Genomic DNA, 12,073 nt, shown 5'->3' with positions numbered 1-12,073 from the left:
TATTATTTAAAAAAATCATTGTTTATTAAAACCATCTCATTGCCCAAGGTACTCAGCAGCTTCATAAAACACATTCTTTTTTAAAAAGTAGGTGAAGTGAGTGAGTTAGGAGTACCATGGCAACATAATCAATAGAGACAATCACACTGAACACAAAACACCTGCCGATGTTACATGGCTGCAGCCAGCAACTCTGAGAGACTGTCAACACAACTTACATTTCTTTCTTGAATTTCCCCATGATTATACATCGTAAAAGGAACAAGCGTAGTGTTATTGTCTGGGCACTCAGAGCACTGACAGTGGCTAAGGCTGGGAGGTGCAACTGCACTTCCATGGCGGCAACTGTACACCAGCCAGGGTAATGCAGAGCTGAGAAACACTGCTCCCAAGTCTCTGCTGAAGGGTGAATAACTTGAGACACAACAACAGACGACAAACAAAACAATCCCATGACAGTGCTGAGAGAAGGAAGGGGCACTCTGTTACCCATACATGCCCTTCAAGGCACAGGTAAGAGTCTGGTAGCCAGGGCTTCTGATTTACACAGCAGTGGAACCCAAGCCGTGGCCTCAACAGTGGATTTCTCACGGCCCGGACAAGCCCAGGACTCTGACCAGACCTACACAGCACAGCTGGCTGTGGGTCTGAGCAGTCACCGCCCACACACTGCTGACCTTATGTACCTGCTCCCACCTTCATTCCCTCTAGGGTGCCCTAGGTCTTGTGTTCCTGTTGTGAGTTGAAGCAATCACAGAAAGGAGTTTTGTAACTTAGGAAAGATGAGAAATCAAACTCCCCATGGAATCATTTATTTTCTGAAGAAGTTTTGTTTCCTTCTGGTTCTTCGTATGGAACTCAGGGCCTTGTGCATCCTAACCGAGCAACACCTATTCCTTTTCCCGTGAGTCTGTCAGTTAGGGAGAGGAGGGAAAAACGGACCTGCATCTCTATCTGTGCAACCTTTCCCGTCTTACAAAGTTTTGCATAGTCTTCCAAGTCCCACTGATTCGAGAGACTCATTGACTTCTTTGGAAGGGCCAAGTCCACCACTAGAATGGGATGGGCAAGCTGTCTGCAATTAGCCTTGGTGTCCCTGGAGGAAGGTGTCTCTCTGGACAGATGCACCCATCCATGAGTACATTAGACACGATGTCAACAGAACAGAAAAGCCCTTGGTAATTGAGAGCGTTTCGGACAACACGCAGGCTGTCTGTTTAGTTTTTCACCTTCGGGAGGAGTGTTAAAAGGCTGTGCTTTTTAGGACTGTTGGGCTTTCTTCACCATCTTTTAGCATCCTTGTCTGGCTTTGGGCTTGCCATTGTTTTATTCTATTAATACAAGGAAAGCAATGTTACTTACAGATCTTATAAAAATACTTATCAGTCTCAAAACAAACAAGCCAGATATGGAGAAAAACCAAAGACATGGCAGATTCTGAAGTTTACGTAGTCTTTGCACTAAACTAGAGTGGCTGCTTTTATGGTCATGCACGTGGACACCTGTTCACACAGGATCAGGGCCTTGCCCTTACAGCACCATGGTTAAAGTAGTCCAGTTATTTGTGAGACAGTCTGCAGGGAGCACTAGTTTGAGGAGCACACCCCAAAGATCTGGTCAGGCCCAGACGAATGCATCCATAGTTCTAGGGAAAAAGACTCTTACCCTTTGACCCTTAGCATCTGGTCGATGGTATCTGGGAGAGGGACACCAAAGCTCTCTGGGAAGAACAAGGTGAGGATAGCTGTGAGGATGGTCAGACTTCCCATAAGGATGTAAGGGAGGAAGCGGTCATAGGCACCTGTGGTCAAGCAGAGGACCCAGGTTACAGTGACACTGGTTTCATTCAGACCTTATATTTCCTCGGGGCTTTATATAGGACTCACCTTACTGTTGGTCTCTGTGTTTCCCAAAGCCTAGACTGCTAGAGTGAAGGCTGGCATCTAGAGAGTCTCAGAACCCAGTCCTGGCACAATGCGCCCAGAGATCCAGCAGTGTCCACAATGGACAAGGGAGAGGTACAGGGAAGCAGAGTCACCACGCTGCAGGGTTCCCAAGGAACACAAGGTACTTGTCTAGGAGAGGAGCAACTTTCCACCTGTGCAGATGTGTCCCAGTTTGATTTGCATGCCAGTTAGACAAGGGGCTACAGCCCTTTAGAGCCATGTACCAAGCCTTCAGAGTACCTGCTACTCTCGGGACACTGGCAGGTCCTCCCCCGAGCTAGGGATGTGCACAGGAGCAGCAGTGTCCGGGAAGGAGTCCTGCTATGTAATGTCAGAAGGCAGATCTTCACAGGGCATAAACACCCTGTCATGTGTGACAATGAAGGCTGTGTGCCACCTCCTGGGAGGCCAAGGCAAGAGCAGCTAAAGTTCAAGCGCTGCTGGGGCCACAGAGCAAGTCCAAGTCCAGCTCACACAACTTAGTGAGCCACGATCTTGAAAGTAAAATGGGGCCAGGGAGATGGTTCACCTTGTAAAAATACTTTCTGCTAAGCTTGGTGGCCTGAGTTTGATCTCCAGGATCCACATGCTTCAAATAAAGAACTAATTTTAAGACTCCCCTAAATTGTCCTCTTATCTCAACATACACACTGAAGAAATGAAGTGTTCTAAGTTACGGCAACTGTCAGTCCATCACTCAGACCTCTTGGATGGACAGGTTTCTCTCCATGTTCCTAACTCCAAGAAGAAATTCCTCTAGTGAAGTAAACTGGCTCCCTAAAGAATTTCTTAGGATGAAGAAATCTAGTTGGTGATGGAGGGTCTGGGGAGATCGAAATAGAGACACCAACACTCTCTCAATCCCATCTAGCTGGTCTATGAGCTATCTTCCATTTGAAATGGGTGCCTTCTCCCTACTACACTGGGAAAGCACCTTCTCCATCCAGGGTCCCAGTACGGATGCATCCTGCTGATTATAGGTGCTTGTGTCCAGCTCACATATAAGGTACTTAGAGCTTTTGTCCCATCCATCGCTCCAGTGCTCCATGGTACTTACCAAGGTAAACAAAGTAGGGAGACAGAATGCTGCCAAGGCGGGATGCTGTGGAGCTGACCCCCACACCCATGTTTCTGACCACAGTGGGGTACAGCTCAGCTGTGTACACGTAGACCATGGAATAGGCAGAGGTGATTCCAAACTTGCCCACCATCACCAGGGTAGTAGACAAATAAATTAAGTCTGGAGAGAAAAAGGAATGATAGCAAAGGCAAGAAGGACCAGTGTAAGGCTTGCCCTGAAGGAGTTCTCTTCCCTTTTAGCCTAAAATGAACTTACTTTCTCCCTGACTCAGGGTAGAGAGAGTTGGGTAATTTCTATACCTTCCTATTGGGAGAAAACACTATGGCTTAGATTTCTTTCTAAGGGGATTCCTATAAAGAGACTGGGCACTTTAGCTATATGAGGGTAAATGTGTTCCTCAACCTAGAGGCCCACCTCCCAATCTGCCTGCCTTCCAGAAGTCTTCCTGTGTTAGGCATGAGCTGCTTCTGCAGAAGCTCACACTGAGGGCATTGTGGAATTAACCAGGACTTGGATATGCATGGGGCAGTCCAGCTCTAGCTAAGTTCATGCTCACAGTCTACTCAACAAGTTCACAGATCTGGGCTTTGAGGTGACTCAGCGGGTAAGGGCATTTTCAGCCAAGCCTGAGAACTTGTGATTCTCAGGACCCACACAGTGCAAGAGGAGAACTGACTCTTCCCACTTCCTGCGAGCTCTCCTCTGACCTCTACATGTGTGTTGGGAAGCACGTCTCTCTGCTCCCAATAAATAAGTATAACAAAGTCACTGAAAATATCTATAGGCCATCTGAACTTTGGGATGATTGTCCAATCGACTTTACTGTGACCCACAGGTCACTCTGAGCTCAGGTGAGGGCGCTGCAGTCACTTTTAGGTTCCTTCTGCCATACACCGGGTTGTTCTGTACAGTCTCACAGTTACCACCACTGGTCCCCCAAACCACAGGGGCATCAAAGATTGTGGCAAGTGGTGGACAACAAATAAGGCTTGTCATCTGTTCTCCAGGTTGTTAGAAAAGTTCCTCCGTCTATTAGTGGGATATCAAGGCAGTTTTACCAGCACAGTCTTTTCCATAGCCTCCAAGACCTTTCCTCTCTATCTTTTTATGGATTACTAGGTCATTTGCTACCCTGAAACACACTGGGCTCACCTCCTGCCAGAGCATTGTTTATATTTATTTATTTATAAATAGGGTCTCATGTAACTTAGGTTGGCCTCAGACTCCCCAGACAGTTAAGGATGAGCTTGACCATCTAATTCTCCTGCACCCACCTCCTATGTGCTGGGATTACAGGTGTGAGCCATCTTGCCTAGCTTTCTTTTTCTCTCTCATCTTCCTGGAATGGTCTCACTGACTTTCTTATGGTGTTCTATTACCTCATTTAAATTCCCCTGAATACCTCTTGTTCATGACTTCTCTTTAGAGCTCCATTTCCCTTTCTTTCTACACAGAAGGTAACAACATTTTAAGATTAACAAGCATTTATTAACTTGTTTCTTCTCTACTAGAAAGAGACTCCATCAAGACCTCCTACTGCTTGAATAAATAAATAAGACAGAGCTAATAGGATGGCTTTCCTTCTTTCTTCTTATTCTGAGGAAAGCAGATATGAACATGTTAATTTGGGTCTAGGGCATAATGAACCAACAAGCCCAATGCTTTCTTCACACTACACACAGCCCAGGCCATGAAGGACCCCCTCCTGTTTTTGTGAAGTGTCATCTCTTGATTTTTTTTGTTGCTGTTGTTTTTTCGAGACAGGGTTTCTCTGTGGTTTTGGAGCCTGTCCTGGAACTAGCTCTTGTAGACCAGCCTGGTCTCGAACTCACAGCGATCTGCTTGCCTCTGCCTCCTGAGTGCTGGGATTAAAGGCGTGCGCCACCACCGCCCGGCTTCATCTCTTGATTTTTAAGACAGCAATGCATTCATGAGGCATGTATGTGATGGGCCTGACTGCATTCTTTTTGTAAACAGCCTGGTTCAAAGCAACTGACATAAGGAAAACGCAGGTCTGCAAATAAACACCATCCATACCTGAGGGCACCAGCTGCATGAAGAGAAGTACACCGCCACCCAGGAAGAGGGCAGCAGAGATGGAATATCTCCGGGGCAAGTACTGCAGCAACAGCCAGGCCAATACATAGGCTGGGACTTCAACAGCCGCCGAAAGGAAGCTGTTCATATAGATGTTTCCATGCAAGTTAGGAGTGTCAAGAGAAAGTCCGAAATAGCCCACTGATATGGTCAGCCTGCAACAGGTACAGAAGAGAGCTGGAGAAGTGGCACCCACCTCTCCACATCCATATACGTTGAAAAAATTCGTCTTGACAAGTTCTGAACTGTTCCTGATGCAGGGAATAGGAGGGTAGTAGTAGATTTCATCTTGTGCCTTACTTCCTAGCACAGCTAACTTTCTCTAGCCCCAGAGACCAGTGTAATCTTTTGTTGGTACACCTTCAGAACATTCCATAAAGAAGTGTCTCATCAAAAGAGCTTACATGATTCACATTGACTTCATCATCAGGGGAAAGGTCCCAACCTGTATTTCAACATTAAAATTCTACTCTGAAGTGAAACGCCAATTCCCTGCTCTACATGCTTCTCCAAACACAGCAAATGTACGAGGAGCTAGAGAATGAGCAGCGGACTAGGTAAGGGGTGACAGATGTGGAGGAGAAGGCCCTTCGCAGACTATCTGTAGTCAGCCAGGAAGAGGCTGACAGCAACCCCACTGTTCTCTGGAACAGGGAGCTCCCAAAGGTGAGGCCTCACTGTCTTTCATTTACACCACTCCCGTGTCTGACTCTGATCCCAATAGGTTTCTCTGTTGATGAGCTGTACTCTTTGGCACCAGACCGTCTTTGACTCATGTACAGGCTGAGAACATAGTTGGCACAGTAAAGAAAGACTCATATGCCCCAGCAAACTTTAGAGCATGATTAGAGTGTGAGCGATCCAGAGTAGATGAGAGGTCTCAGGTTGGAAGTCTGAGGTACAGTCTTCATGGATTCAGGATGCCATTGAGGCATCGTGGACAATTCCTTGGAAATGGGTGACTCAAAGACCAACCTTACCCCAAACTAAGACGCAAACTAGTTTACTGGTCCAAAGCTGGCTGAGTCCATCAGTAAGGTCTCTGCGGTGAAGTCTCCCCTCCTCACTATCTCATCACACTCATTCAGTATATTTGAGGATCTCTGATATCCCAAGTGGTTGGCAGGAGCTATGCCGGCACTCAGCCTTGTACTTCTCCCTGGTAATTCAGAGATTCCTTCCAATAACTGTCACACCTTGTCAGAAGAAACCTGCAGGAAACATCCAGGCCATGGTCTTGATTTTAGGACAGTCTATGAACATCCCAGAAGGGCCATATCCCACTTTCATGTTTCCAGAAAGCTCTTAGCAGCCCCTGGAACCTAAAGGATAAACCTTCTTCAAACCCCCAACAGTCCCAGCCAGAGTGTGGGCCATCAACAGAGAACACTTTTAAGAGGAAAGAGCCGGGCATGGGGATGTGCAGGGTGCATGTGCAAATGCAAATGACAGACACTGTGGCCTCACTGTAGGGGAGCTCCCTCTGTCTCCATGAGCATAGCAGAGTTGCTGACAGTCTCTTTCTGCCTATTTACCACACAGAATCTACTGAGGGAGGGGACAAGGGACAGGAACAGCTAAGCAAGGACCCGTGGGATTCCCTTGTGGGATCCCTAGATCCTTACAGCCTCTATGATCACTTTCTCCTTTCCTGGGCTTCCACTACAAAAGAACTGTTATGTCCCTGTGGCTGCCATCCAACACAAGGACAACCTTGCATCATGTGAGGACAGAGGTTTCAGCTTCGGTCTGAGCATGCCTATAGACAAAGAGTTCTGAGAGTGGGGAAGGCTCAGGCAGGTCTCACTTACGCACCACAGGATTATGGACATGATGGTGAGGATCCTGATATTCCGGGTTCGGATCAGATCATAAATGTGGTGTGTCTGAGGTGTCTTGGTATTTAGGTCTTGTAACTGCAGAAAGAGTAACAGTTAATGGTATAGAAGGAGAAAAAGTTGGGAGACTTGGAACCCATCATTTACACCATCTACTTTTCAAGAGTGAGGAGCATCCTAACGCTCTTTGAAAAGACAGAAGCACAGTGACTCAAGGGAGATGTCCAAGGCCCCCGCAGGCTTAGTCAATGACAAACTGGAGTAAAAGAGAACGGGTTTTGAAAAGAGAGGAGCACAGCAAAGGCAGAGGTGCAAGGTGACAGCCACCTCACTGGATTACCCTGCCCATCATGCTCACTGCTGCCTCTCAGGGAGGCCTTTGAGGTTTTCTATGCAAGGCTGACTCCCTGTTATCTCAGTCAAAGAAAAAAAAAGGACTGTATTTTTACCAAACTGATATTTAAGTGGAATGAATGTTTTGAGTCCTCATACTGTGTTGTTATTGGTCTACTTCCAGGAGAAAAAAATATTCAAATTGAAAACAGGAAAACTGACCCACCCTTAACCCAGAGTAACTTCCTATGAGATTCTGCAGAGCCAAAGCCATGACTAACCACGTGTCTAAACACACTGATGCTCTTTCTTAGCTAACCTAGCTTGATTTTACAAACTCAGCAGTTCAGTGAAAGGTCAACTTGAGGCTCAAAGAAATCCTGAAACAGTCCAGTTTCCTCAGTGATGCCAATGAGGCTAGAGGGTTCACCCAGACTGACCTCACTTAAAATGCCCTCAGCCCAGACTTCTGTGCTTCAGAGGCCTTCTAAAGCACGCTGAGTGACTGCCACTGCCGGGCCACCACTTAAGGGAGACGCCAGCAGGGCTGTTGGTGGTCAACAGCCTCTCAGTTGCTTGTAACAACTGCTTCCTCTCTCAAAAGCCCCAAGTCTTCATCGTGAGCCCAGAGCATCTCAAACATGCCTGCGGCTCACCCTTCAGCATTGCTATGGGCAGCGGTCCTTCAGCCAGTCCCTTGTCTTCTCAAACCAGAAACATACCAAGTCCCATGTCTGCCAACATCTACAGTGCCTATCCTAAATCTGAAGGGAACAAGAAGCAAGAACCAGGGACCATGCAAAACCAGAAAAGTTACTCAGAGTACCTAAGAACAGGGAAGAGGTGGTCATGAGAAAGACTCTGGCTCCTGGACGATTGGTAACTGAGAGTGAAAAGAGACAGAACTGCTGAATGCAAATCTAACAGTGTTCCAATAACCTTCAGATGGCAGCCCCCGAGGCATAAAAAACAAAGACATCCAAAAATGCTGAAGGTGATAAAAACCTCTTTCCCATGAAAGGTCTTTACTGCTAAAAGTAATAATTAAGCTAGCTACAGCAGCGTGTCCCTTTCATCGCAAAACTTGGGAGGCAGAGACAGTTAGATCTTTGTGAGTTTGAGGCCAGCCTAGTCTACACAGAGATTTCTAGATAGCTAGGGTTACACAGTGAGACTCTTAGAAAAAAAAGGGAAGAAAAAGAAATGGTTAAAAAAAATGATACTTGGAAAGAAGTAAAGGAAGCATGGGGGGGCGTCCATGGAGAAGAATTAGGTAGCTAGACCCCATTCCTCATCCTCTGAGGCTTGTGTGTACACATGTTCAACACATGTTCAAGGGTGTACATGTATATGGACCACAGGAATGTGTGTGTGTGTGTGTGTGTGTGTGTGTGTGTGTGTCGGCTAGAGGTTGACTTAGGGTGTCATCCCCAATCACTTTTCTACCTTACACTAGAGACAGGATCTCTCCTTGACTGGTTAGCTGGCTGGACTAGCCAGTCCTGACTAAGTCCCTGGGATCCTTCTGTCCCCGCTTTCCCAGTGTTGGGATTACAGGTACACTCTGCCATGCCTGGCTTTTTGGTTGGTTGCTGGGATCTGAACTGAGGTCCTCATACTTATGTGGCAGACACTTTACAGACTGAATCATCCCTCTATGCCTTTAACTTCTGCATTTCAACAGACCTTGCTCTAGGGATGGCTGGGGTTTGGGTAGAGTAAGGGCTGAGCTCCCGTGAGCTGTGCTGTATGGTGCTGACCTAAAATGACCAGAGTGAGTCTCCCCACCACCTTCCACACAAATTTACCTCATTTGGATCAAAGATAGGGGAAGGTGCAACAATTCCATTGATTTTGGCAGCTCTGCGGATGATCACCTCTGCCTCTTTAATTCGGCCTTGAGAGATGAGCCATCGGGGGGACTCAGGAATAAACCTGAAAGTTAAAGTGCATTCTAGTGATGTCTCCTGTTCGCTTGCTTTTCCAGAGGCTGGGCATGCTTAACTAGAGACGGGAAATGAGGTTTCAGGTGCAGAGGCAGTGTGTGGAGTATCAGGTGTTTTCATAAGCCAGAAACAGAGATGGCCCAGCAATCCCTAAGCTATGAGTTCTGCTGAACACTGACTATAGTGAGGAAAATTCATCCTGCACATCCCAAGGGGTTCCCTACTCTGGCTGGCACCTGCCCGTCTGCAGCAGTGCTGCCCCCTTGAGGGCTTTAAGGAGACAAGCACAGGATGGGCTCCTGGTGCAGAGAGTTAGGCACAGCCAGATCCTGCCATCTTCTACTCTGTCCCCGACATCCACAGAAACTTGCAGCGATCTCTTGACATCATTTCTTCCTCAGTCCACCTCTGATTTTGGACTCGTCAGTCTCTTTCCACAAAGCAGCATAGGTATCAAGGCTGGAGTCTTACTGGATATTTTCCTTGTCCCCAGGCAGCCCTCTCTCCGCTGTCATAATCAGGAGCCATAATGCACTATTTTTTCTTCTCCCACTAGTCTCCAGGGTGCTCATCACTGTACATGGATGAGGATCTCACCTTAGTCCAATCTAGTGTAAGGAGTGATTCCTGCCTGGTTCCTCTGTCAAGTTCCATGGCTTATTTCTGAGGCCTGTGCTCGGCCTGATCAATGGCCCTCTGTTGGAAGTGTAGCTGGAGCCTGCATTCTTCTGCAGAGCCACTCAAGGAAGCTCACTTCTGAAGCCCTCCCTTTCTTTACCTCCCGACACCCATGCCTGGAGCCACAGCATCAACATCTACAGCCCAGGCCTTGCTGTCTTGTACGGGGATCTGAGAATTCCCCAGAGGTTAGGTTGGCCCCTATCTGCATGCAGCAAATTCTTAGTTCAGCCTAGAACAGGGCACAGGACTAGCAGGCTTTTCTGAGTATGAAGAGACTTTCTGACCTGATTTATAAATAATATTCACTACCTTTTTCTGGGATCTAGAATTGGGGTTTATGAACTACTGCTGCCCTCTACTGGACATGAGACAGAAGCCTCCCCAAAGGCAGTCGGCCCAAGGGGCGGGACCACACTTACCACCAGAGAAGCCCACACAACACCCCTGGCACAGTGAGTGCCAGCAGCAGCATCCGCCAGTCTCTGATGAAGTATGCAAAAAGAGGCAGCACCATGTAGCCAAATGCATAAAATATGCACACTCCTAAGGTGGCGAATATAATTCGAATTGACTTGGAGAGAATTTCTGTTCCTGTTCAAAACAAGGGAGGAGTAAAGTTAATCATTAATTGGGGTTATTTTCTTATGATTTTTCTGTGGTATCATTTTCAGTGTAGAGACAAGGAGGGAGCCAGAGTTAGCTGTGTTCTGAGGCCCTGGGAAGGGTTGCGTCTGAACTAAGTCTGCTTTGATTTGCTCCTGGGTGTTTCTCTGAGGTCCCTGGGCAACAGTGCTCTCATGAAAACATCATCATCATCATCCCCAGCCACACATGCTAACTATTATCCTTCGAGGAAAATAGGATGTTCTAGGAAATGTGAAAAGAAAGTAATAATGCTTTCCACAATACAACCTAAGGAACCCAATGATCTGATTGCTTCAGCAAGGCTCTTCCAAACAGGGAGACCAGAAGCTTTCCAGTGGGAACAAGGTGGCTTGTCTGAGTCAGAGCCTTGAAGGGTGGACTCTGATAGAACCTTAACTGGACCTCTCAGCTCACTGTCCTTAGCAGACACTGACAGCCACCAACGCTCTTTGGCATCTCCCTTTCCTGGGGAGCCCGCTCTTCATGCCCCCCCTCCTGCTGGTGTGCCTCCTTCTTTCCTTAGCTACCTAGGCCCTTGCCTTGCAAGTCTTTAAGAATGGATGCCCCGTGGTGAATCCTAGTTAATGGCTTAAGTACTAATAAGGCCAAGGGGCCACAAGTCAGAGGCCAGAAGAGAACTGGACATCAGAAGTCAGAAACCATTGTCAGGCTCAATTTCCCAGCAGGTAAGCTAGTTTTCCCTGAGGGACATAACAACTAGTCTCCAGAAAAGTGAAACACAGTATCAATTACTCAACTCCAACCTGATGTCCATACCCAGGACAAATGCTGCCACGTAGTTGGAGATCTGACCCATGCCAACAAGGACAAAGAGCACAGTAAACATCTCGAAGTTCACAGAGAAAACCTGCAGGAAGCTGAAGCCAGTCTGCATGGCCATGGTCAAAAACAGCACATTCTTCCGACCAAACCTGGGGAGAAGAGGAAGGTCACAGAGAAGCAGTTGGTAGAGGCAGCAGCAACTGGATCCACTGGGAGGGGCTTTCTCCTGTCACAAGGATTGGTATCAGGGTAGTCCTACCCTCTCTGTCCCCATGCTGTCACTGAATTCCACACTTTCCAGGATGAATTTGTAGCCTGGAAGCTCAGGCTGCTCCAATGGCAGCACCACAATGATGCTAATGACTGAAGGGGATGGGAAGGCACTTGTTTTGTTTAAATTGATGTCATTATAATGAATCTTAAAGAAAGAAAAGTTGTAATTCATGGTAAATGAAGACTGATCATTTATCCTGACTTCCCTTTGTCTGTGACATGAATAACCAGAAAAAGGTGGTGGTGGGTGGAGAATTGTTTATAAAAATGCTGTAAACAAAGAGAAAGCCGTGAAGTGACATGGGTACTATGTGTGAATGACTGACAACCTCATGATGCTGTCCTATAATCCTGCCAGAGGGACTGACCCTGATCCACGTCTCTGAATGCAGCTGCCTATCTGCAAGAAAAGCAGAAGACAAAGGGAGAGGCTTAGGGAATATATGGTCA

The 12,073-nt window shown here is 47.1% G+C and overlaps 1 protein-coding gene across 5 annotated transcripts in view; it reads right to left on the bottom strand.

The window, feature by feature from the left end:
• The window catches only part of LOC142860836 (organic cation/carnitine transporter 2), a 32,995-nt gene continuing 20,922 nt past the window's right edge, over window positions 1-12,073 (bottom strand). For 2 of the 5 annotated variants that reach the window (XM_075992629.1, XM_075992630.1), the window contains 8 exons: window positions 11,345-11,499; window positions 10,342-10,513; window positions 9,104-9,230; window positions 6,940-7,040; window positions 5,065-5,279; window positions 3,004-3,186; window positions 1,666-1,801; window positions 1-1,331 (listed from right to left, as the gene is read on the bottom strand). In XM_075992629.1, the coding sequence (XP_075848744.1) occupies window positions 1,244-1,331; window positions 1,666-1,801; window positions 3,004-3,186; window positions 5,065-5,279; window positions 6,940-7,040; window positions 9,104-9,230; window positions 10,342-10,513; window positions 11,345-11,499 (1,177 nt within the window). In that variant the 3' untranslated portion in view covers window positions 1-1,243. Of the gene's footprint in view, window positions 1,332-1,665; window positions 1,802-3,003; window positions 3,187-5,064; window positions 5,280-6,939; window positions 7,041-9,103; window positions 9,231-10,341; window positions 10,514-11,325; window positions 11,500-12,073 lie in introns of all 5 variants that reach the window. The other 3 variants (XM_075992632.1, XM_075992633.1, XM_075992631.1) reach the window with 2 other exon arrangements.

The sequence above is a fragment of the Microtus pennsylvanicus genome, chromosome 11 (assembly GCF_037038515.1).
Source record: "Microtus pennsylvanicus isolate mMicPen1 chromosome 11, mMicPen1.hap1, whole genome shotgun sequence".
Lineage (NCBI taxonomy): Eukaryota > Metazoa > Chordata > Mammalia > Rodentia > Cricetidae > Microtus > Microtus pennsylvanicus.
The sequence above is the reverse complement of the archived record's forward strand: the minus strand, read 5'-3'. Positions and strand labels throughout refer to the sequence as shown.